General features: G+C 40.8%; 1 protein-coding gene across 1 annotated transcript in view; it reads left to right on the top strand.

Annotated features, from left to right (window-relative positions):
- The window catches only part of CDH17 (cadherin 17), a 49,053-nt gene that overhangs the window by 7,644 nt on the left and 14,074 nt on the right, over positions 1-27,335 (top strand). Inside the window, exons 3-11 of the mRNA XM_026706005.2 lie at positions 7,336-7,437; positions 7,636-7,773; positions 10,817-10,955; positions 12,537-12,692; positions 13,757-13,956; positions 15,512-15,646; positions 15,972-16,122; positions 19,211-19,426; positions 20,987-21,063. Coding sequence (XP_026561790.1) covers positions 7,336-7,437; positions 7,636-7,773; positions 10,817-10,955; positions 12,537-12,692; positions 13,757-13,956; positions 15,512-15,646; positions 15,972-16,122; positions 19,211-19,426; positions 20,987-21,063 — 1,314 coding nt within the window. The remainder of the gene's footprint in view (positions 1-7,335; positions 7,438-7,635; positions 7,774-10,816; positions 10,956-12,536; positions 12,693-13,756; positions 13,957-15,511; positions 15,647-15,971; positions 16,123-19,210; positions 19,427-20,986; positions 21,064-27,335) is intronic.

Below are 27,335 nucleotides of genomic sequence, written 5' to 3'. Positions count from 1 at the left end.
ACTATGTGGCAAAATTAGTGGAGGAGCAAAATGCTGTGGATATAATTTAAGTAGCTTCAGTAAGGCATTTGATAAAGTAGACCACAACCTACTACTTGATAAGACAGTAAAATGTGGGTTACACAGTATCACCCCTGGATGGATTTGTAACTGGCTGACCAACCACAGTCAACATGTAGCTCTTAATGGAACTGCATCTATATGGAGGGAAATAGGCAGTGGGATAACTCAAAACTCTGTTTTAGACCTGGTACTCTTCAATATGTTCAGCAATGATTTAGACGAAAGGATAGAAAAGAAACTCAACAAATTTCCAGATGACACCAACCTGGTAGGAATAGCCAACAGTCCAGAAGATAAGTTCAAAATCCAGAAGGATCTCAACAGACTTGAACATTGGCCCTATTTAACAAAATGAAATTCAATGATCAGAAAAGTAAAATTCTACATTTAGGCAAGAAAAACCAAATGCGCAGGTATAAAATAGTAGGTAACATTATTTTCCCAAGTAATTGTGAAATGCAAGTTTAAATTTCTTTACATTGGAAACATTAATCTTGCAGTTACAATAAATAGCTTACTTTTCATACTTTTCTTAAGTGGAAGATCTCTCTGGGACAACAACTAAGAGGACTTTTTGTGAAATTAAAATAACTTTAATATATACATTTGCATGGATAAGTTAAAGTGAACAGATATTTTATTTTATTGAGAGTCTTATGTCTCTAAAGCTAGATTAGAGTTCCTGGAATATTTTTAATTGGTTCTACAGCCTGAAACAAATCAAAAAGCCCTAAACTAGAGTATACAAATTAGATTTATTAAAGGAGAGAAATTAGACTGGTTAAATTTAGGACTAGTTATTGGGGATTTATCTTGGAAACACATCCTATTTTCCCCATTCCTGCGGTGAGATCATTTCTTCATTGAATCAAGCAATAGCTTGCTTCCAAAGCAGAATTAGAGAATCATTTCAAGGCACACTGAGATGTAACGGAACACTGAAAATATGGGGAATTGGAGTGTAGAAGCAAAGGAGCTCTTTGAGGTAATTTAGATAGAAAACTGAAACCAAAACTTCAAGAACTTCAATTCTGAGATGCCTTCTGAATCCCATTCTTCCTTTGGACTCAGATTTTATTTATCAGATTGTCCTGAAGATGAGAAATATGTTTTTCTTTTCATTAGATTCAGAGGAATGGAATGCCTTTAAAGCTGTTTATGAAAAGGAAGAAAAGATTCAGACCATTGTCTAATTTCTTCCATACTAATAGGTGTACTATTACATACTAATAGGCGACACTTTCAGTCTACATTGTGGAAGCTTTCTGAATCATGGAATCGCAGAAAATGTGGATTGGCAGGACATTGAATTTAACTGCAAGCAGGCCATGCAAGCAGCAGGTGAATGCCCAAAGTTCCTTTCGCACATGCACAGGATCAGGTTGCATATGGGCAACCATCCCCTCCCTCCCTGTTGCCACCACACATACCACTGCCACTGTTGGTCCACCAAAGGGTTGGAGACCACTAAACCATCCCCACAAGAGGCTCTCCACCTCCACTTGAAAACGTCTATAAACAGACATTCCACTACTGTTCTTGTCAGGCTGTCCCACTGCTTCATAGCTCTTAACAGAGGTCGTATTCAGCAGGTTCTGACCAGTTCTGGAGAATTGGTAGCGGAAATTTTGAGTAGTTTGGAGAACTGGCAAATTCCACCTCTGACTGGAGATTTTACAGTATCCTTCCCCTGCCATGCCCACCAAGCTACGCCCACAGAACCGCTAGTATCCCACCACTGCTCTTAACCAAGACATTCTTCCTAAGAATCTGAATCTCCTGAATTTCAGCTGGTTGATCTTTGTCCTACTCTCAGTTTTAGTAGAGAAGATGCCTCTCCCCTCTTGCGTGGGACAATGTTGTAGATATTGGTAGTTATAATCTCATATCCGGATCCTTTAATCATTATTTGTCATCCAGATAACAGAAATCTTGTTCCAGCTTTTCCAATGTCCCTTTCTAGGTGTGGTTCTCAGAATGGTATGCAGGATAGTACTCCCTGTTCAAAGGGCAACTTTTTCTTATGTCTTTCCCACTTGAGAACAAGAAAGAAATGTAATGATAAAGGGTGCCATAAGAAAGAGAGTACTATTTTCATTAGCACAGCTAGTCTGCCTTAGTCATGGGCTGGGGAAAAAATGAAGGTGATGTCATGGGAGCATGGCCCAAAAGTGTGGAGGGGGGGAGGGAGATGTTGGCAGGACATGTTTGTGTTGTAAGTAGGTTCAGGTAAGAAGAAGCTCTAATTTATGCCTGAATGTGGAATTTTAATCAGATTGAAACCCCGAATACTACAGGGGAATAAAAACTGTGGATCAAGATCATATACGTACATATTTACAGGACTTATATGGCCACTAATCTCATATAATGACAGTAGGTGACAATAAGGGTGCTTACTGCAAGGTGATAGAGGGTTTGGTGAAGTGGTGTAATGGTAACAACCTTGATTTAAATGTTAGAAAAACTAAAGAGATCATTGTTGATTTCAGAAAAGGCAGCCACAGCCACACTGCTCTGTGTATAAATGATTTACCTGTGGAGATAGTTACGGTAGCAACATCAAATTTCTGGGTGTGCAGCTAATGAGAAGGCTGGCTTGGTTGCTCAACAACAAGACGCTGGTGAAGTGGGCACAGGCGTGCCTGCATTTCCTGTGTCACATGAGAAAAGTACATCTTCCTCCCCCTGTCCTTACCACTTATGCCACCAGACTTGAAATTCTAGACCTAGAAAATTTAGAACTACAACGCCTTCGATCCGATCTAAGTATAGTATATAAAATTATACATTGAAATGTCCTACCTGTCAATGAACACTTCAGCTTCAACCATAACAATACAAGAGCACACAATAGATACAAACTCAAGGTTAACTGCACCAAACTTGATTGCAGGAAATATGACTTCAGCAACAGAATGGTCAATGTCTGGAATACTCTACCTGACTCTGTGGTTTCTTCCCCAAACCCAAAAAACTTTAACCTTAGATTTTCTATTATTGACCTCACCCCTTTCCTAAGAGGTCTGTAGGGGGCTTGCATAAGCGCACCAATGTGCCTACTGTCCCTGTCCTATTGTTTCTTTTTTCTTTTTATTTCTTTAATTTTTCTTATATGTATCCATTTCATGTATCCGTAACTATGTTTCTACTTTTACCTGTTATCTTATAATTGCTTGACAAAATAAATAAATAAAATAAATAAACAATTGAGAGCATCCTATCATGTTGCATTACTGTCTGGTTCGGAAGCATTACTGCTTCAGACAGGAAGGCGGTGTAGAGAGTGGTGAGGATGGCAGAGAAGATTATTGGCAGTTCACTCCCTTCTATCCAGGACAAAGCATCCATATAAGCGATGCTTAGGTAGGGACTGAAGGATTATCTGGGATGCTACACATCCTCTTCATGACCTGTTTTCCTTGTTACCTTCTGGGACGAGGCTGTTCTGAACTAGGCTTCCCCAACATCCCGATAAACCCCTTTTATTGAGTTTCCAGTGAATTCCTCTCCTGCAAAATCCCAGCCAACAGTCTTTCAAGATATTTCCCAATTATAGAACTTTATCAGGCTTGGGAAGTTGCCAGGTCAATATCTTTCAGATGTTACACTGTAGCAAGAATGCAGGAACCCAAATGAACTAATTATTTCCTGCAAAACCCCATTCTCCTTTTGCTCCTTTTTTATTCCCTGTGGGGAATTCACCATCCACCTGTGGCTTTATTCCCAAGTCAATCCTTGTTCCTTAGCTGTTCCCTTCTGGCAACTCTGTGCACGTGCAACTGGGAATAGGCTCCAGATGTTCTTCTGCCTCACTAATGTCGACTCCAAAAGCAGCTGATAACTGTCAGATGGTCCTGGCTCCATCTCTGCCTCCGACACACAGCACTTGTCAGAGCCTTCTCCAGACTCCAGGACTGGCCCATGTTCCTCCCCAACCTCCTCACTGTCAGCTCTGCTGGCCTCTGGCAGGCCACAACAGAGGCTTCGTGGTATCCAAAACAGAACATCCAGATTTAGCCACAGTTTTGTTCCATATGGTATCAATCTTGTGAACTCTTAAGTTTCCTATTTCCGCTACATATTCAAGATGGACAGTGATTAATATTTATATGTTAAAGTGCAGGTATATATACATAAGTATGTATGTAACATATCTATGGATGTATCTATGTATGTATGTGTATGTATGAACAGGCAACAGAATTTCATTTTCAATGTGTGCCAGAATGCCCACAGAAAAAAATAACAATAAAGGTTATTTATCTAGGTAGCTTACATATAACATAATTAAAACATACCAAACATTTTCACAGCTCAACTACCCCAGCCCAGCCTAAGGCTAGAGGAAAGAGCTAGGTCTTCATAGTTGTCTGTGACTAACAGGGTAGGAATTTTCTGATCTTTAGTGGGAGGCTGTTCCAAAGGTCTGGTTCTGAGAAGGCATGCCTCCAAGATCCCATCAAAGGAGGGAGCCGACCTGAGGAGTATGTACCCTATCTAACCTAGTTGGAAAAAAAGAGGCCCTCAGGAAGAAGCCATGCTGCAGGTAACCTGGCCCTCTCCCATGTAGAAAATGATAAACAGCACATTGAATTATATCTGGAAAGCAAGTGGAAACCAGTACAGCTCATTCAGCAATTGTGTTACTTGGCTGAATCACGTGGCTCCTAAAACTGCATGTGCTGCTACATTTTGGATCAGGTGCAGCTACCAGCTTCCAGGGTAGCTCCATGTATAGCACATTGCAATAACCCAAATGGGAGATGACTAAAGTGAGTGACTGAATGTGTGGCCTTCTAATCTAGGAAGATGAATGATTTTGTGAGAAAAGATCTGTAGAACTGTATTATTCAAGGGGAAGTGTCTGCATAATAGCTCTGCTTATTCATTATAGCACTTAGACTTATATACCACTTTACAGTACTTTACAGCCCTCTCTAAGTGGTTTTACAGAGTCAGCATATTGCCCCAAACATACAAGAAACACACATTAGGAAAAATGAGGAGAAATTCCTAGATTGTCCGAAACTGGGAAAATTATTTACAGCACCAGCAGATAAACACAAAAAGAAAGGTATTGCAATCTATGTGAGAGATGACTTAAAAGCGGAGTTAATCTGGGCAGACCCTGAAGGAAGAAATCTGGTGGTACAAATCTCGATTAATGGCATTACATTTTTACTGGTAGTAATCTATGCCCCAAATGATGATCAAGGTAAATTTTTTAAACATCTCCACCAAAAAATAATAGATTTTGAAAATGGCAATATTTTCCTGATTGGCGATTTTAACTCTATTGCTGACTACCGGAAGGATCATAGTAACAGGAGTAAGAACAAAAAAGGAAAAAGAGAATTCTCTAAGCCATGTAAGGATATGATGAATGAAATGAATCTGGTAGATATCTGGAGAAAATTAAACCCCCAAAAAGAACAGTTTACTTATTATTCTAACCCACACAAAATTTGGACAAGAATAGATATGGCTTGGATAAACGGTGAATTAATTAATGAAATCAAAGATAGCGAAATCTTACCAAATGACTGGGCTGACCACAACCCAATTCAAATAACCTGGAGAGATAGAAGAAAACCAAAGAAAAGATGGACTTTTAACACTCATTTAATAAAAGAAGAAGAATATACTAACAAACTGAAAGAAGAACTGAACTTCTTCTTAAAGGAAAATAATAATGATCTAACTTCGAAACAAAATATATGGGACACATTAAAGGCATTTATAAGAGGAATAACAATCTCTTACAATGCTATGAGAAATAAAAGAAAGTATGCCCAACAAAGTAACCTACAACAAGAAATTAAGGATTTAGAAACCCAACTACAAAAGAACCCCAAAAACCAAAGAATACAGAACCAGTTAACAACAACTAAACACAAACTAAATTTACTGGAACAAGAAAAATTGGAGATTAGTCTGAAAATGACTAAACAAATCTACTTTGAGCATGCAAACAAGCCAGGGAGATGGTTAGCCCACAAACTTAAGAAAACGAAAGAAAAAAGATTGATACACCAATTAATGGACGAGGGGGGCAATATGCAAGAGGAGATAGAGAAGAAAAAAGAGATCACTTTTAAATACTTCAGGAAATTATGCCCCAAACAATCTTGGTCCTCATCTTACTCACCCCAGAAGGATGGATGATTCAGTCAACCTTGACCCTGCTGAGATTTGAACTGCCAAATTGCAGGCAGCCGGAAGGCAGCAGAAGTAGCCTGCAGTACTACACTCTAACCACTGTGCCACCATGGCTCATCATAATAACCAAAATTATTTTGTGAGAAAGTGATAGCAATATATCCAGAATAAAATATAGGTTAAGATTTAAGCAACAAAAGCAGAGTTAGAAGATGTCACTGTTTTTTTTTTAATGTTTCCATTATTAATTAGACCTTGCAGGAATCAAGATTTATTACTGTTGTTGAAATAATACAATATAATATTGAAACAATAGTAGAGAAACTGATTAAGGGCTAAAGAAACACAACCCTCAATAATTTAAATAACCATGACCTATTTGCAAATAATGTACTCAGACTATATTTTTTTTGCAATTTCAATATTAATACCTCAAAGTTAAAGTCAAACTTATGGTTTGAATTTGGTTTTATCTCAATTTTAGGAATTTAACTGAAAATATTTTAGACTCTCTTATTTTGATGTTTAGAAACTTCTGCCAGGATTCATTGTGTTCAGTATAAATGTAAAATGCTAAGCACTCTTGTCTGATACCTGCTGAATCTTTTGGAAATAAAATTTATTCTCCATTCTTAAGAAAGCACGGCTATTCCCTCTATTATATTTTCAAAGAATGAACCTGCTTTTGGCAATGACATCATACCTTTTTGTCAATGGTGGGGTTCAAATTTTTTTTACTACCGGTTCTGTGGATGTGGCATGGTGGGCATGGCAGGGGAAGGATACTGCAAAATCTCCATTCCCTCCCCACTCTTGGTGGAAGGTTACTGCAAAATCCCATTCCTTCCCCACCCCACTAACCTGCTTTCCAGCTCTGTTCTCCTGTGCAGGGCAACAAAAGAAGGCCCAGCCGATCAGCTGGGACTCTGGAGGCAGAGATTAGATGGGGGCGGGGCCAGTCAGAGGTGATATTTGCCAGTTCTCAGAACTACTCAAAATTTCTGCTAGCGGTTCTCCAGAGCTGGTCAGAACCTGCTGAGTACCACCCCTTCTCTTTGTAATCATAATATGTAAAATATGAGTAAAGTTTGTAATTTCTTGTCCTTGCAGGTTGCTTGCCTTCTCGAAGAGAAGCCGCAATTATATGGACCTTTGGAGAACAAAGTTTTTTATGTTGAAGAGGGTAGAACGGAACCACAGTATTTGTACAGGGTAATGCCCACCGACTCTTCTCTTTCTTTGGAACAAATTTGAAAAAATGATTGAAGGTGTATGAAGAGGAAATAAATTATGATGCCCTTTTAAAACAGAATGAGGAGAACAAGACAAGAAAAGAAAAGGGGAGGGGGAAATTTGATTTTCATAAGAAAAAATGGATTTGTGAGTTTCTTCTTTTTTTTTTCATACCAGTTTACATTCGAACCCCCTACCTACAGTGTGAGTCTGACCGGTGAAACAGATCACCTCATGGAGGTCACACCAAAAGATGGAGTCCTGTTTGTCAATGGGCTTCTAGACTGGGAAAAAAAAACACAATATAGATTACAGGTAAACCAAAAATGATGTTAAGTGTTCTGTTATTTTTCCCCAAAAGGTTGAGTGAAGGCTTCTAAGATGAAAACAATAATAAACAAAACAAAACCAGTGCTTATGTTTGTATGCAAGAATGGATGGATGGATTGCTCATTTATTTTATTTTTAATCTGGTAATACAGGACGTGATGACCAATGTATTAAATTTAAAAAAAATGGTAACAACAGAAAAATATAGCATAATATGTTGCAATTAGAAAGAGAAATACAATTAAAATAAAAGTCGCCATTCATGTATAACATTTTAACCTCCTAAATTTATCAAAGATCATAAACCAAAAAGAAATGCAAAATAATATTATCTCTTTCAGAACTATTGCATTCATAGCAGGGGTGGGATTCAACCAGTGTTACTACCAGTTCAGTGATTACGTTTTGTGCACCCATGCGTGTTTTGCGCGCACGTAATCCAGAAGCAGGCAGTGTGTGCGTAATACATCTTAAGCTGTGCTGCCTGGACAGCTGATGAACACTGTGCATGGGTGCGCAGCATTTCAAAAGCCATTTTTTTACTGCTTTTTCAACCTCAGCAATGCTGCGCAAAGCAGCTGAGGTTGAAAAAGCAGGAAATAAAGGTCAGGTAAGAGCCTGGGCAGGCGGGTGGGCCAAACAGCAGCAAACACAGAACCGGTTCAGTGTCTGCTGCTCTTCAGAGCTACCGGTTCTATAGAACCAGTAGCATCCCACCCCTGATTCATAGTTGGAGTGGGTATCAGTGTAGGAAACTGACAATTTTAAAAGCTTTTTGGGGGCTTTTAGGCAGAGCACATAACAACAATATAGTAATTATATTGCAAAAGACAAGACTGCAAACTTTGGTCATCCTTGAGGTATTTTGAGGGTTTGAGGTACACCGCCCCCCAATAAAATAGGTATATAGAGAAATAACTAAATATCACTTAATTTAGTGGCTTGCCATTGAAAGTAGCATATTTAGTAGCATGTTTTGGAGGGCTTAAACCAAATAAAGTGGTTTGGGGTACTTTGTCCAATTTATTGCCTGCAGATTTAATGATTGAGAGGCAAATAATATCAACTACACTTGCAAAAATAAAAAAAAATAGAATGGTCTCTACCATCCCTCTAATTTCTGCAAAACTATAATTCCATTTTATTCATTTCCCCTACCTATCATGACTTATTTCTCTCTTTCTTCTTCTCCTCACCCCCTCCCAAAAAAGTTAACTCTTTCTCAAACCAACCCTTTCTGTGGCTATTTCATTACCCCATGGATCAGAATTTCTTAGTGGTAGCCATTTTAAGTTGCATGGACTTCAACTATCAAATTTCCCCAGCCATGCTGGGAGTTGAAGTCCACATATCTTAAAGTGGTTGAAGCTGAGAAACACTGGCTTAGACAACAAAAGCTATTTATAACAATGGGAGACCACTGCCAGTTTGCTCAATGGAGATCCTTTACCCATTTCACAAATCCTGCTTTCTAAGCCTGTTGATTACCATAGTTTTAGCCTTGACAAGAAAGAAGCAGACAAGACTAGGAATAAGCAGATGAGAAAAACTGAAAATAAATTGTAACATTTGTTATATTAACAAGTGTGAGGCTAGTCAATTTGCTGTTAAAAAGTGAGAGATTAGCTATTTTGCTTCTGTCTCCTGGGTTGTCCCCACCTGTTTCTTAGACTCACTTCAGAAATTTCAGTCTGCTGCAAAAGTCTTCTTTGTAGACTCTTTGTAGACTTCAGTTCAACATTCAGCATTCCAGACATTCTTCTAACTAAATTAAACCAACTAGCAGTACCTGAACACACTTGTAAGTGGATCATAAGCTTCCTAACAGACAGGAAGCAGCAGGTGAAGCTAGGCAGAATCACATTTGACACCTGTACAATTAGCACAGCCCCCCCCCCCCCAAGGCTGTGTGTTTTCTCCACTTCTCCCTATATACCAATGACTGCATCTCAAATGATCCATCTGTTAAAATACTGAAGTTTGCTGATAACACAACAGTGATTGGTCTCATTTGAGACAGCGGCGAATCCACATACAGACAGGAGGTTGTACAACTTGCCTCATGGTGTAACTGGAACAATCTGGAACTGAACATACTCAAAACCATAGAAATAGTGGTAGACTTTTGAAGAAACCCTCCCATACTACTACCTCTTACAATACTAGACAACACAGTATCAACAGTAGAGACTTTCAAATTTCTAGGTTCTATTATATCACATGACCTAAAATGGACACCTAACATCAAAAATGTCATCAAAAAAGATCAACAAATTTTCAGAACAGTGATACAGTACCGTGATGTTGTTTTTATTTGTTTTCTTTCCTGTGATTCTCCAGTTTTCATCCAAAGAATTAAATCCATCATTACATCTTCAATTTAATGTAGAGGCATTTTATAAAAATGTTGTGTGAAAACTTCAGCAATAATTTCCTTGAGATTATTTCTGATGTACATTTTCCTGTCACAGGGAATCTTTCACAAATCAATGTTCTTGTTTGTGCTGATTTTATTCCCCAAACCCCATGAACCTATAATACTTTATTCCATTTCTGCCTATGTAGAAGAAGAGCCCATGTTTTGAAGGATTATTCACACCTGCTCTTTCATAAATATATACCAGATGATTTGCTACATTTATAACCATCACTAGCTAATTATTTCCCATACTGGCTAGGAAATTCTAGGAATTTCAGTCCCCAGAATTAAAATTCCCAAGGCTGAGGAACAATTGTGTAAGCAGCAGCATTACCATATAATCCGCAATACACATTTCTGTTGTAGCTTATATCTGACTAACTCAAGAGTGTCCATTCTGGCCTTGTGAGATTCATTAAACCTCAGCTTCCATCATTTTGAGTTGTACTGGTTGGAATTGGGAATGATGGGAATTGTTGGCTGACACTTCATGAAGGCATGTGACTGGGGAATCTGGAAAGCCAATTCAAATAGGAAGGAGACAATATATTGTGTTATGGAAAATGCTTTGTTTTAATACTGTTTTTCTCTGCCTCTCTCCCAATTTAGTTGGAAGGTCTAGATCAATATGGCAAGAGGGTGCAAGGCCCCTATTCTATCATCATAAATGTTGTGGATATCAATGACAATGCACCTGAATTCAATAAATCAGCCTACTCTGGTGAAGTTAGACAACACTTCAGACCAGGTATTTGTTTCCATATTTATTTTGACTTACGTTTGAGCTTCCTGGAAATTTTAGATATTAAACATGAAACTGTGTATAATACTTGTTGAGGTAATTCCCCGTTAGGAGAATGAGCGCATACAGGGAGACGTATTTGAGAGTAGTGTTTGAATAACACACATACACAGCACACAGTTACACTGTACAGTAAATGTAGGTTTTTACTTCCAGAAACATTAAGCAAAGTCCAAAAGAAGCAGTCCAAAGTCATTCACAGGTAAATCAGTCAGTTTTTCAATCCAGGCATACTCCAGTAACAAAGTCCAGTGTCAAAAGCAGTTCAGTATCAGACTTATATCAAATCCAGGAATAGCAGTCAATTAGAAGGAATGACAATATTCTCCAACAGAAGGAAACAGAGACTTACTCACACTTTCTTCTGAGACTAAAACTAACCAGGTTTCTGGCTCCATCTTATAGCCGTTTGAGAAACCACACCTAATTACAGTTTTGCATTTTCTTAAAGATACAGTTTTAAAATGTCTATCCTGGTTTATATATTGTCCAACCCAAATACGTGTTAGGTGACTTATATTCCTAACAATACTGTATAAAAAGCTACTTTCCCTCTGTCTATGGAGATTCTCAGTCATCCAAGTCATGGTTGACCCTAAGGTGCTTTTTCAAGAGGCAACTGGATTTTCTAGTTTTTTTCTTTTTCTTTGAAGACGTTTTGCTTCTCATCCAAGAAGTTTCTTCACCATCCAGTCAGAATTGAAGAAGCTTCTTGGATGAGAAGCAAAACATCTTCAAAGAAAAAGAAAAAACCAGAAAGCCCAGTTGCCTCTTGAAAAAGCATCTTTGGGACAACTTTCTCTCTATTGTACTTTTAAGCAATCATGGGGGACTATGACATACAGGCTAAATTCCTGAAAAACCTGCAGAGCTATTTTTGAATACGCTAGCCCTTTCAATGATCCAAATTTAATATGCATCCTGGATGCTTCTTTATTGGGCATACCTTTAAAGAGAAAGTACCAAATAAAATTAAATGCCATGTTTTTCTCCTAAATTTGCATAACTATTTCAGGGATCTAGGTGAAATTCCAAAGATACCTTTGCAACTTTGACTGAAGAGCAGAGTATAGTACTATTCCAGATTCCTGCCAACTAGACTTAATTCAGTCTATCCTAAATCACTTTTCTTCATGTCCACTTTGGGGTTTGTTGAAATATTAGGTTGAGGAACCAGATGGGAAAAATGGCTATAAGATGCAACAGTTGACATGTGAAGGATATAAAATAAGAGAGCCAGTGAAAAGTTATTAAAAGAAAGGAATGTTCCCAGCGTCTCACAAATCAAAATCATGTGAAAAAGATAATCCTTCCTCCCTTTAAAATGCTAAAATATCTAAAGCCAATCCTGACCTGGAAGGTTTTTCTTGATGTTTCTAACTAAAAAGAAAAATGCTTAGGATGTTCCATTTAAGAGATTGGCATGTATGTTGAAACTCAGTAATTCTCCTTTGGTGCAGAGTGAGACTTTCCATTTCCAAACTGTTTCTTTTCTTTCTTTTTTTTTTAAAAAACCCCACCATACAGGAAAGCCTTTCATGTATGTTACTGCTTTTGACCGTGATGATCCAAGCACCTTACATTCAGAGCTCAGTTATAGTATCCTTCAACAGTTTCCCACCACTCGTGAGATGTATTTTCAGATTGACAATGTTACAGGAGCAATTTCTACAACCGATGCTGGTAGGTAGCTTTTTTTCATAGTGATACTATGAATGTATAATGAAATAGGGCACACATTTATCCATAATATCACAGGTCATCAAAAGATAGTCACGTAAATGTATTAGAAATATATACATATTTGAATAATATGTGCATTAGACAACTATATATAGAATTGTTACTGTGTATTATAATAGTATATGTTTTTTCCTTGTCGGATTTCTTGCACTTTTTCATTAGAGTGCCTTTTGTGTATTGTTTTCTTTTCTTTGACACTATTACCTTTGTGTTTTGCTTTTTTCTCTTTTTTGTTATTTATTAAAGATATAAGATGAAAATGATTAAGTTTGTACAGTTTAACCTAGACTTCATTGGCAACATATGGCCATGTGAAAATCAATAGTCTTTCACATTTCTAAATCTAATTTTCTCACATTTGGAAACGTGACATTTCCATGAGGACTCCAAATCCCCAAGTAAACTCCCAGTAAAACCAAACCTAGAAGGTTTAAATCCCCACCCCCAAATGTAGAATGAGGTCCCAATATTTTACTAGCTACATAGGGTTTGGTGTATATATGTGAAAGATACATAAAGAAACCATTACATAACATCCGGCTCCAGTACTGGGAAAATGTGATATAACATCTGAGAAAATGATGACTAGCAACATGGAAACTTAGCAAAAGCACAATATTCTCACAAATGCAAAATACTTATGCAAACTGAAGAGATGCATCCCTCCAAAATCTCCACAATCATACATCATCAAAATCCGCAGATAAATGAAGCAGAAATAGATTCCTATGCTGTGATATGCTAAAGTGTCTTCTGTAGCTACTTCATATTTGGGGTCCTCAATAGACTTTGGCAGAAGAGATGAAAAGAAATAAAAACTGACTTTCAAGGTTACAGCAGAACCTGCCATTATTCAGAAACATAAATATGATGGTAACAAGCAAGCTTTATGAAGAAAATAAGTGATGGGGTTATTGCTAAAGAAAGGGAGCTGTAATTATTTCAGAATGTAGGAAAAAGAATGAGTGCATATTTTCAAGTGTTATTCTCTGTTACATTTTCAGGAACAAAAAACTTGGACCCAACAGTACGGAATCATTTTATCCTTGTGGTGACAGCAAAAGATATGGCAGGACAGTCCATAAATTGTTTTGCTACTAATATTGATGTGAAGATCACTGTTTTAGAAAACCTTTGGAAATCTCCTCCAGAAGTATTGCTCCTGGAGAACTCTACAATGCCACACCCCATGAACATCACTCATGTAAGCTCCTAAAATTATGAGGCAACTCACCATCAATTATTAAAGACATAGCCTTTGACTTCCACCATGTGTGCTACAAATGGGCCATTCAGCAAATTCACTTCTCAGTAGCATCCAATTGAGCAATGCCACTGTAGCATGCAAATATGACCTTGGATAATTAGAATGGTTACCTTGAGAAAAATTATAGAAAGAAAAAATGAAAACCCATGATTGTAACAATTTTATATTGCAATCTAATTTAATTGGCAGGAGATTCCCTAGAGGGAATAGAAGTACTTTCTTATGCTTCACAATATGGGCAGTTGTCATAATAAGCTTGGATAGTTTTGATAAAAAGGATAGAAATATCGCTAGAGATAAATTTGATAATGTCATATGTAACAGAAACATATTGATATCAGGTTGATATCAGGTTGAGTCATATGTTGATTGTTTGATGCCCAGAAGCATTTGACTGGCTACTGTGAATCGTAGAAAAAGGAATGCTGAAAGGTAATCTTTGGCCTAAAATATCATCTCCAGATAATAGAAATCTATTTAATCTCTAGTACCTAAAAAGCAAATGTGTCAGTCCATCGGAAAGGAATATCAACAAATTCATACCTGGTTATATATCTACTATTTCAAAATGACCATTTTCTTTGAGTTGGGCTCTAACCAGGTGAATTCATAGATGCACAAAAATAGTTTTAGCACCAAAATACAAGCAGTTTTCCATTTTTAACTTCTAGATCTAGATTATTGTGTTTTCTGCAGTCCTTCCATCCAAGTAATAGCCAGTGCTTATTCTACATAGGCCTTTGTTATAATTATCTTGTAAGTCCTTGAGCAATGATAACTTCATTAGACTCATTGTCAGGTGCAGGAAATCAGGAGCCAGGATAGAATTCAAAAGCACTAAGCATTTATTTCATTTTAGGTATTAACAAGAATCTCATCTACAAATAATCAAGGCAATTGATAAAAAAGTCAATGGACTTCAAGGGGCTGGACCTAGGTCTTTTACCGAGGCATAGTGACTCCAAACTGATGACACATTTCACCCCGCCTTCAGGCTCAGCCTGGTCAGCTCTTATACCAATCTAGAATATCAACATGCACAAATTTTTGATTTTCCCAGACGTCTTCAAGTTACAAAAAGCAACAGAAGAGAGCAAAAAATGTAGGCTAAATGCAAGTTTGTCAAGATACTATTCTAGATTCCTTGCAAACTTTTTGAGCATTTTATAGATATGTCATTTCTTTCTGAAATAACTGATTGGTAGTCTTTGGTTAATGATGGCAATTGGGATTGGAATTGTTATTATTATTAATTAAATTTATTTGTCACGCATCTCATTTTGAAGCAACTCTGGGCAGCTTACGCTATAAAGGAATTGGCATTGCAAAGTAGCATGTTGGAAAGCACTATGTCACATGACTGCACTGCTTAGCAATGGCAAATCTGACAGTCCCAGTTGCATTAAAGAGAGAAAAAATATTTTTAAACCATCTACCAGGTCAAAACTTTTCATTTGCATACTTGTTGTTTATGTTTACATTGTAATATTAGGTACAATGGAACGATCCATATGCAACGTATACAATTCAACTCAAAGAAAAGCCTTCTTTTGAAGTCCCATTTATAGTTGATCAGAATGGAACAGTTTATGTAACTAAGCCACTAGACAGAGAAGAGAAAGACCATGTAAGTACATGAAAGTAGATAGCAGGTATGCTTTAAAATATGGGGAAAGCAAAACTGCAGTGCCTTTCAGGTGGTTTTCTACCTGTGTTTCATTATCAGCATTGCATTCCATATTAGTTTTTTTTTTTGTTTAATTAATTATTGTTTACTCAGCTTATTAGATATCAACATTTCAAATATATTCTGTTGCTCTTGAATGGGTTTTATATGAGACGGAGCAAAACTCTGATAATGTAGTTTGCACTACATTAGTAATTTCTTAAGCCTGTATTCATTATTCCTGCAATTTTTAACTGTATAATTTTAATTATATATCCTATTTCAGTATTTATTCTATATCTTTGCAAATGATGAGGAGGGAGACAGTCTGGCCGATCCAGTCATTGTTTCAGTCCGTGTTATAGACATCAATGACAACCCCCCTGTGTGTGACAAAGTTTTGACAAAATTTGAAGTTCAAGAAAATGAGGATGTGGGTAAGAAATATCGCATTTCATGTGCTGAATGGGTAAAAATGATTTAATGCAAAGCATTTTTGGAAGTTAAATGAGTATAAAATTTAATATCACCATATCAATTCTTATGAGTTGAATAGCATAAGAAATTCTAATAGAAGGGAATATGTGTAGCTCAGGGTTTAAGCAGTGGTCTCTGAGGTAGGCTATTTGCTTGCAGACATTTCACTACCCAACTAGGTAAGATCATCAACACTCACACATCTGAAAATACATACATGGTTAGAGAAAATGAGAAACACATAGTCTTAAAACCAGAAATATTTTTGTTAGATATATTACCAGAAATTATAATAAAGGGATTGCATAATTAATAATACATGTGCTGACAGCAGCGAGAATAGTATTTGCACAATGTTGAAAAAATGAGGATATACCTACAGATTAAAGTATAATCAGAAAAATATTAGATTGTGCGGAGATGGATAAACTGACATTAATAATAAAAGATAAGGAAGAAACAGAATATTTTTTAATGTGGGATTTGTTTTATCAATGGTTAGATAAAAGAGGCAGAAATTAGAGGATGAAAGATTACTGACATGCATAAGTAAATTAGGTAAGAATTTCATTATATATATAAGTAAACATGGTTATATTATTATGGTTATTATTATTATCATCATCATCATCATCACCACCACCACCAGTATTATCATTAATATTTTGTATAATCCATACAATACACTGTTTATTAAGCACTTCCGTATTTTAAAGAAAAAATGTATAAATAAAATTAAAACAAAACAAATCACACATCTGAAAGCAAACAGCTCAGAGAGCACCAAAAATTCTACAATACGAACTATTTACGAAGAGGTGCTAAATATATAATTTAGGAGTTGTTGAGAATAAAATCTTCACACTTCAAATGAGACTGCACCTAGTCTCATCCTATCAGAGAATTAATTCGTGCTTGGTTCCCAGGCTCAGGACCTGGATGGCTTCTCCTCTCTCCCAGGAGTTACCTTGAGCATCCTAAAGAACCAGTCCTATCCAAATAGATCAGGTATGAAAGAACGTGGTCAGATCCTTGTGTCTGTGGTACTGAGAAGAGAAGCTGCATGTGTGCGTCCATGTAGGGATGTCATGACTTAATGGGATTGGTTAGTTTATGGCTTAATCTCTTGAGAGCAACCGGTTACTATGAGTAAGTGGTAGCATGATATATGAAATGTGCCCTTTTAGTTTATGCATCGAGTAAATACTAAGTTCTCTGATTTCATAAGATGAGTATGAGTTGAGGTCATATATTAACATTGGGTAAATGCATACTTTGTGCTTGGCCCACTGCCTACATAGGTCATTCATCACTTCCTCAATAAAGAAATGAGTAATCACCTCCTGTCGTTCCCTCTCCTCTTGACGTATTGTAAATGTATCCTGAACTTACATCTTCCAGGTCTGCTTCAAAACAACTGTTTTCTAACCTTATATCTTCCAGAATGGATGGTTTCCTGTTCTTTATTCCTTTCTAATAACAAGCTTTGCATATCTTCCTTGCTCTTTCCAGTAGCTGGCTACTGGGCTGCAGCATTTACTGCTAGTTGGCAGTTAGTGGAGAAGCCTGATGATGGCAGATGAGATTCTGCCGAAACGTTGCTACAACTTTAAAAGCACAACTACAATGACGTGGGAAAATACCCGAGCAAAGCCAAATGCCACACACACACACACATATATATATATTTGTTTTCTGAGGTTCTCGCAGGTATTTGTATGTGGATCTTTGGTTGTTCGGGTTTTCTCCCGCGTAAGATTCGAAGTATCTAGACAACGTTTTGATGAAGTCTCATTCATCATCTTCAGGCTTCTGTCTTCGGCTCTTCGGCTCTTCAGCTCTTGCTTCTCAGAGCTTCACTCTGAGAAGCAAGAGCCGAAGACAGAAGCCTGAAGATGATGAATGAGACTTCATCGAAACGTTGCCTAGATACTTCGAATCTTATACGGGAGAAAACCCGAACAACCAAAGATCCACACACACACACACACACACACACACACACACACACACATATATATATATATATATATATATATATATTTTTTCTTAAGTTTTCGCGGGTACTTACATGTATGGCAATCAGCTTTGTTCGGGTATTTTCCCACGTCATTGTAGTTGTGCTTTTAAAGTTGTAGCAACGTTTCAGCAGAATCTCATCTGCCATCATCAGGCTTCTGGATAGTGTTCATCTGTGAGTCAGGCTTTTATAGTGGTTTCAGATTTAAATTTGGGGCAGCCTATTGCTGTGCCAGAATGGTTTTTTCTTCACCCTGATTGGTTAGGAGTCTTGGTCTTGGTCTTGGTTTATTGGTCTTGGAGTTTGCTGTGTTCTGCTTGATTGGTGTTTCTAATATCTTCTGTCTGTTTTTTGGCTCTTTTTGTATCTTGATTGGATGGCAACATTGTGTTACTTTATTGGAGGCCTTTAGTTCAGCTTGGCTCCGGGTAAATGGACGGCTATCATTAGTTAGGAAGCTAGGTTTCATCTGGGTGCCTGGTTGGGGTGTGTTTGAGCTGGAGGTATCAGGGGGGATCTGTCTGTGCCCAGGTGTTTGCCTGGCTTGTGGTGTGGAGATTTTTTGTTTGTGAGTGCAGGCTTCCAAATGATTGACAGTCTGGTGGAATCATCTCTTCTATTCATGCGGGCATCCTTTCCATTAGTGTTAATATTAATTTTAGTAATATTAATAATTATGCATGTAGATTGATCCTAAAGCATTTTGCTTTCCAAGCTGCTTCTGCATGGCAAGGTCCTTTATACATGCAATCCCCTCACTGCGTGGATGAAATTGAAAAAAAAAAGTGATTTTGCTCATCACTAATCTTTTTCTCTGGATTCCACTGAAAAGTATTAACTGCCTTTTGTTAGGTTTTAAGGAGATGATGTTCCATCCAAATAGCTCTATCATTAATTTGTGAATAAGCGTATATAGAAATCTTGTTAAATCCCGAAAGTTACATTTGTCTTTGTATAAGTAATTTATTTTATTTTCTACTATGCTTTTTTGCTATTGATCTAACTACAGTTTTCTCTGCGACCAACAGGGAATTTAATAGGAATTGTCCTTGCCTCAGACAATGACAAGAAGGGGTCTCTTAATTCTCGCCTGCAGTTCAGCATTTTGGACCAGACCCCCAAAATCCCACAAGATAATCTCTTCCGTATCGAATCGGGAACTGGGTCAGTCCACTTATTCAAATCAAAATTAAACAGACAAGTGGCCAAAACTTACTCTTTGGAGGTGAATGTGACAGATTCAGGTGAGTGCATCACACATTACATGTATTCCCCAAATACTCTGTTAAAGCAACATGGATCACAAGATAGTCTACACCGGGGTGTCAACCTCGATTTCATTGAGGGACGCATCAGAGTTGTATTTGACCTCCGGGGGGGCTGGAGTTGGCATGGCCACCTCAACATCACTCATGTTGGGGGCACCTTTGGAGGCTGGAGTGCACTGACAGAGAAAATGGGCTACTGAGCTCTGTTTTTTGTTGCAACTGCCTCCTGCAACCCTTTGCCAATGAAAACGGAGCTCAGAAGGACCCATGTGTGGCCCTCCCAAACCCTGTTTCCTCTGGCAGAGGCTCTGCAGGCCAGTCCTTCAACTGTTTCAGGGTGGCCCCATGGGCCATATCTAAGCACCCCATGGGCTGGATCTGGCCCCTAGACCTTGAGTTTGATACCCCTAGTCTACACTCTCTCATCTATACTTCTTTCATTTCTTCCATCCATCCCTTTTCATTCCTCTCCCCTTTTGCTTTCATTAAGAGCTGCACATGTAAAAGCAAAATTATAAATCTTTTATGTGCTCCTTTTAAAAAGAAGGTGTCCATAAGATATGGTCGAAAAGGGTAATATGGCACTGTGACTGAAGCTCAACCTACCACTCCAGGCCCTCGAGCTCCTTATTATAGCCCCGAAATACCTTTTGACCATGCTAGTCAATTTCATGGCAAGATTGCTGAAAATTGGCATTGCAGTTTCCTTCTGTGTTGGAGCCATGAATATTCAGACATAAACTCTAAAATAAAGAGCAGCATTAAAATCCTGATTTATTCCCCTTGAAATAGTAATAGTAGTAGTAGTAGTAGTAGTAGTAGTAGTAGTAGTAGTAGTAGTAGAGGTAGCCCTTGACTTATGATCAGTTGTTTAGTGACCGTTTGAATTACAATGAAATCCAAACCGGATTCAAAGTTCTGACGGCTGCCCCCCCTCTCGCCACAGTCACATTATCATATTTTGGGTACTGGCAAGTTAGGGTTTTTTTTCCCTTTGGCAAAAACCAGCAATTACTTCTGATTTTTTGGCAAAGAAAAAAAAAGAGCCCATTGTGAAGGAATGAGTTTGCGAAACAATCACAGTATTTCACAACGACCATCAAAAAGTCTTAAAATTGTGTTGGTCATGTGATGAGCTGCTTAATGACTGGCACATCTTATGACTAAATTCCAGGTTTAGTATTGGCTATAAATTGAGGACCGCCGGTATTCTTATTTGTTAAATGTATTTCTTGTTTTTCCTACAAGAAGTCAAAGAAATGCACTTTATAACTTGCTTCTCAGATTCCCCACATATATCCCATAATGGCAACTTTTGGTAGGGTGAATTAAGAGGAAATGACTGGTACAAAGTTTATTCTTGAGCTTTCAGAGCTGGGATGAATTTGAGCTTGACTCACCCTGAATCTACACCTATGAAGGGCTATTAATTGTTGTGGAATATTTTAACTATATTTTGATGCGTCTAAAAGGTTTGAAAATTTGTTTTGTGCAAATCAGCTCACATTTGATTTCATTATATCCTTTTCCTTGTAGTTTTCTCAACTATATGTGATCTGCAAATTCAAGTCATTGACATCAATGATAAAATCCCAATATTTGAAAAATCAGATGTGAGTATCTTGTTAACTGTTTTTGCCTTCACAAGACATTGGAAAAATATCAAACTTTTGGTTTGATGGTGTCCAGGGGTGGGATTCTATCAGTTCGCACCTATTCGCTAGAACCAGTTGTTAACATTCTAAGCAGTTTGGAGAACCGGTTGTTAGAATAAATTACTGGCCTAATCCTGTAAGGAAGGCAGGAAGGAAACATTCTGGTGTTCCTTACAGAAACTGCCTCTCCATTAACCCTTATTAACCCTTGGTAGGACTAGACTTCCTGTCTCAGGAACATCTCTGGAGTTTTTCTTCCCTCCTTTGCTGGTACTTTGCTTGTGCAGAGTGACCATTCAAAGTTACAATGGCACTGAAAAAAGTGACTTATGACCATTTTTCACACTTACGACTGTTGCAACATCCCCACAGTCATGAGAGGCCAGGCGAGGAGATGTGTGCCTCGATGTGAGTGATGTTGAGTTGGCCATATTCACCCAGTCACATGACCACCAAGCCACTCCCCACCACCTAAGCCATGCCCACAGAACCAGTTGTTAAAAATTTTGAATCCCACCTCTGACAATGTCCTCTTCCGAGATATTTGCTTGGCATGTACATGTTGATGTTGCATATCTGTGGCTAGTTAGGTAAGTCTTTTCCAAGCTGATTCCCAACAGATATTTTAGGACTATAATCCCCAGAACTTCCAGCAACAGACATGTAGAATGGGAATTTTGAAAGTTGTAATCCTTAACACTTCTGGAGGAAATCAAATTACAAAGTCTGCACAGGAGCTCAGAAGAAACTCAAAGAAAAAATGTTGTTGATTTTTTTCATAAAACGGTTCCGCTATTGCCCTATTCTCATCTTGGACTGGTAGGATTAACACTGTCTAAATCATACCCTTTGAAGTACATTGTTAAGTTTGGGAAAAGAGAGGCTGAACCAGAGCATGAGTGCAACAATACTTTATTATAACAATAAAGGGCTGACCGTGCTTGCCACGCCGAGAAACTGGCTCGCAGCAATCAGCAACTGGTGGGACCCCGCAGCCTGCTTTTATAGCTGGCTGCTGGGGAGAACCAACCAATGAGGGAAGGGAAGAACGCCCACGCAAAGTGAGTGGACCTGAGTGAGAACTCCTAGAGTATCTCAGGACATAACACCCCTTCCCCCCAGATGCGAACACGCATAGTCTCTGAGGTAGGCAGGAGGTTTATGTTGGCGCCCGGAACGGCGCAGCTCTGGAACACTGTCTGTCCGTTCAGGGTCTGCCTGGGGAGGCAGAGCCGGCAAAGTGTCATCAGTATGCCCCTCGGTTCGGGCATGCCCGGGGCTCGTAGGGTTGGTCCCTGGGGATGTGCTTCCGTAGACTGGATCGGGTTGGTCAACCGTCTGGGTGCCGCTGTCCGTGTTCGGGCCTTCGGAATCGGCTGTTGGTGTGAACTGGTCGCCGGGCATGATGTGGATGTGGGGCTGCGGATGTGGTCTCCCTTCATCGTGTGACTCTGGATCCCTGCTGGCGAGGGTGCTGAGGTGCCTCCGCAGTTGGTCTATGTGCCTTCTCCAGACGCGGCCATCCTCTAGTCTGACCCTATACGACCGCGGTCCGGTGATGGCTATGATCTCGCCCGGGATCCACAGGGGGTCTCCAGCGAAGTTCCTCGCGAATACTTGCTCCTGTAAGATAAAATGTCTAACCCCCGATGTGGAAGCGAGGGGAGAGTCAGGGCAATATTGTGGGTGGAGTCTGTCCAATACAGTCCTCAGGCGCCTGCCCATCAGGAGCTCAGCTGGGGACTTATTGGTGGTTGAGCAAGGAGTTGAGTGCTGGCTCATCAGGAACCGCGAGAGTTTGTGGTGCCAGTCATCCCTGCTGAACCTAGCCAGGGCTTCTTTAGTGGTCCTGACGGCCCTTTCAGCCAATCCGTTACTGGCAGGATGAAATGGGGCTGTGAAAATGTGGCGGATGCCCAGGTTGGCCACGTAATGGCTGAACTCGGTCGATGTGAACTGTGGGCCATTGTCGGAGACAATGGCGTCGGGTAGCCCGTGCGTTACGAACAGGCGTGTTAACACGTTGGTGATTGCTAGTGTGGTGGTCGTGGATAGCTGTGCTACGTCAATCCATTTAGAATAGGCGTCCACGACCACTAGGAACATCTTCCCATGCAAGGGGCCGGCCAGGTCGATGTGAATTCTGGACCAAGGAGCGCTGGCGCTTTCCCATCTAGTAGGGGTGGCAATGGGGGGAGCAGGACGGGATTCCTGGCAAATGCTGCAGGAACTTACCCAATTGACAACGTCCTCGTCGAGACCCGGCCACCACACGTAGCTGCGTGCTAATGCCTTCATTCTCACGATGCCAGGGTGTCCCTCGTGCAACGCTTCCAGAACTCGGGTACGCAGTGAGGTCGGGATGACCACTCGAGTGCCCCATAGTAGACAGCCCTGCAAACTGGACAACTCCTGCATGCGAGTCTTGAAGGGTGTGAATTTGTTTTCAACATTGCCCCCTGGCCACCCCCTCCTCACCCAGTCGAGCACCTGGGCGAGCGTTTGATCTGCCTTGGTTTTAGCAGCAATGTCAAGGGCAGTGATGGGTAGGTCCAACTGGGTGATCTCGAAAATCGCGTGGACAGGAGCAGGGTCTTCAGCCGGAGCCGGCAAGGGGCAGTGACTGAGAGCGTCAGCGTGGGACAGTGTTTTACCCGGGCGGTGTATAAGTCTGTAGGAGTAGGCTGCTAGGAAGAGGGTCCACCTTGTCATCCTAGGGGAAAGGACTTGAGGGGTCTGTTTGTCCCCGGCTAGTAGGCCCAGGAGGGGCTTGTGGTCCGTGACCAGCTCGAAAAAATGGCCAAAAAGAAATTCGTGAAATTTTTTCATGGCTGCAACAGCTGCTAGGGCTTCCTTATCGATCTGGCTGTAATTGCGCTCCGTTGCAGAGAGCGTCCTTGAGAAAAAGGCGATGGGAGCCTCGGCGCCATTGGGGAGCCTGTGACTTAGTACCGTCCCAATTCCAAAAGGGGATGCGTCTGCTGCCAGCACTAAAGGAAGGTTAGGGTCGAATTGAATAAGTACCGCCTCTGACGTGAGTAGTGATTTGACGGCGTGAAAAGCCTGGTCTTCTTTGTGCCCCCAGTGCCACGGTGACTTTTTATCCAGTAATCTGTGTAGGGGTTCAGCTACTGATGCTTTATGGGGCAAGAAGGATGCGTAAAAGTTCAATAGCCCCAAGAAAGCCTGTAGTTCAGTTTTGGAGGTTGGAGTGGGTGCCTCGTGGATTGCCTTAACCTTGGACTCCAGGGGGTGAATGCCAGAGGCGTCAATTTTATAACCCAGAAAGTCCACCTGTCTAGTGGCAATGGCACATTTTTCCTTTTTCAACTTGAGGCCATGCTGTCTGAACCTCTCTAACACTGCTCGAACTCTCTGGAAGAGTTGGGGTCTGTCCCTGGCCGAGACTAAGATGTCGTCGAAGTAGGGTACTACACCAGGGAGGCCCTGCAAAATCCGCTCCATAAGGGATTGAAAAATACCTGGGGCAACACTTACGCCAAACTGGAGATGCTTGCATCGGAAGGCACCCCTGTGAGTGACAATGGTCTGGAGTTCCACTGTTTGGTTATCAACAGGGAACTGCTGATATGCTTGAGACATGTCCAATTTAGCAAAAATGCTGCCTGGTTCGAATGTGTGTAATAAATGCTGAATGACGGGCACCGGATAAGCGCTAACTTGTAAAAATTTATTGATTGTCATCTTGTAGTCCGAGCAAATTCTCAGGCTACCGTCTTTTTTGAGGGGTGTGACAATGGGCGTCTCCCATTTGGCGAAATCTGTTGGCTCAATGACCCCTTGTTTTAACAGTTTATCTAATTCTGCATCTAGTTTTGGCCGAATAGCAAATGGGACCCTACGCGGTTTTAGCCTGATTGGTACTGCCTGGGGGTCAACCGAGAATGAGATGGGGGTACCGTTATAACACCCCAGCTCCTCGCTGAACACATCTGAGTAATCAGCGAATAAGGAGTCAGTGTCTGAGGTTGAGACAGCATGGACTCCCGTTAGCCCTAGGCTGAGATGGGGAAACCAATCGAGCCCCAATAAGGTGGGTAGATTGCCGTTAACTACCACTAGAGGTAGGTGACCTTTAAAAGCTTTAAAACTGACAAGGAACTTGCCTCTGCCAATTACAGGAATGGTCTTCCCCTGGTAGTCCTTCAGGCCAAACTGGCATCTCTGGAGCCGGCTAGTGGATAGGCTTGGTTGGAGCCTCTTGAGAGTGTTCCACGAGATAATTGAGAGCGCTGACCCTGTGTCAACCTCCATGCGGCACGGTTTACCTTCTAGGGAAACGGAGAGAGAAATTTTACTAACAGTGAGGCCAGTGTGCTTGGCAAGGTGGTGCGTGCGACAGTTCAATACTTGCCTCTGTGGTCCCGAGTGTGAGGGGGTGTCTTTGTGCTGAGCTTTGGGGGCTTGGCAGACTCTCGCGATGTGCCCCTTTTATGGCAGTTATTGCAGGTGGCTCCTTTAAACTTGCAGGTGGCCCTCTGATGAGATCCCCACAGGCTAGGCACAGGGTGATGTGCTTGGGTGGACCGATGTTTTCTTGTTTGGCTCCTACCTGCGGCCGTCGGTCATTGGAGAGGCGGTGGACGTCGTTTTCGTCACTGACGGTTTCCTCTGCTACCACCTCCTCGGAGTGGACTGGAAGTGATGTCAGCTTGGTGCTAGGGCCCTGGATTTCGGTGGCTGAGTTCGTTGCCAGCTCAGCTGCCAAGGCCTCCTCGACTGCTTGTGCGAGGTTGAGGTCTTTTTTGGCGAGAAGGCGCCTTTGCAGGTGGAAGTCCTTGACCCCGCAGACTAGTTGATCGAGGAGCATGTCCTCCAGGTAGGTTCCAAACCCACAATGCAGTGCTGCTGTTCTGAGAGCGGCCATATATTGATTGATGGTCTCCTTGCTCGATTGCTTCCTCATACGGAAGGTGAATCTCCTGGCAATCTGTGAGGGCCTGGGGGAATAGTGGTTAGTGAGGATTTCAAGTAACTCAGACCACGGAACGTTTTTCAACTCACGAGGAGCCACGAGTTGCGCAGCAGTATCGTAGACGGTGGCTCCACAGTAGATTAGGAAATACGATTTTTTCCGATGCTCTCCCGCATCCGCCAGGCCAACTGCATCGATATAATGATTAAAGCGGTTCTTATACGATTCCCACTTCTCCTCGTCTGGTTTGAACGCTGGGAAGACTGGATTGGAACTCATGGTGCTGGGACCGGTTGAACAACCTGTGGAAAAAATCTCTCTGGGGCAGCAGACAATGTTTTAGTGCCTGTGGTAGGCAAGTGATTCAGCTCAGGAGAGGCTTCTCGCAATCCTCTCTTTCTCTCTGGGTTGACCACGTTTGGCTGTTAGCCGTTGGCGGCGTCTAGATTCGCACCTGTGTGGGCGTCAGTGACTGGGCTACAGCGCTGTGCTGTACCTTTTAGGTTTGAAATTCAAATGACAGCTGTTTGAATTTCGCGCCTAATACTGAGCGGCTGTGGCTCGCAGCGCTTCACTTTCCCTGTAGCTGGGCTAACAAGCGGCTACAGACGCTTCTAACTTTCGATTCTGACCGCTCTCTCTGGCTGCGGATCAGCGTTCGCTCCTTATCGCTTGCTGGCCGCTTTCTCTGTCAGCGGATCAGCGTTTGCTCTTTTTGTTTGCTCTTTTTGTTTGCTGACCGCTCTCTCTGGCTGCGGATCAGCGTTGCCCTTATCGCCGGCCGATCGCTCTCTCTGGCTGCGGATCGGCGGCTAGTGACTCAGCGGTTGCATGGTGCTTCTGGTAGCCATCCCATCCTCGTCGCCAGTGTTAAGTTTGGGAAAAGAGAGGCTGAACCAGAGCATGAGTGCAACAATACTTTATTATAACAATAAAGGGCTGACCGTGCTTGCCACGCCGAGAAACTGGCTCGCAGCAATCAGCAACTGGTGGGACCCCGCAGCCTGCTTTTATAGCTGGCTGCTGGGGAGAACCAACCAATGAGGGAAGGGAAGAACGCCCACGCAAAGTGAGTGGACCTGAGTGAGAACTCCTAGAGTATCTCAGGACATAACATACATGCTTACTAGTTGAGTCATGAAAGGCTTCATACTATACTGCTGCTGTCTATGCAGCTTTCATAAACATGCCACTTAAAGGCTAGGTAGTTGGTAGTTCCCAGGGGTGGGATTCAAAAATCCCAGCAACCAGTTCGCTGCCCAGTTGCTGGGTGGGTGTGGCCATGGTGGAGTGG

This window comes from Pseudonaja textilis, chromosome 3 (genome assembly GCF_049901715.1).
Source record: "Pseudonaja textilis isolate UNSWEBS1 chromosome 3, rPseTex1.2, whole genome shotgun sequence".
Taxonomy (NCBI): Eukaryota; Metazoa; Chordata; class Lepidosauria; order Squamata; family Elapidae; genus Pseudonaja; species Pseudonaja textilis.
The sequence above is the reverse complement of the archived record's forward strand: the minus strand, read 5'-3'. Positions and strand labels throughout refer to the sequence as shown.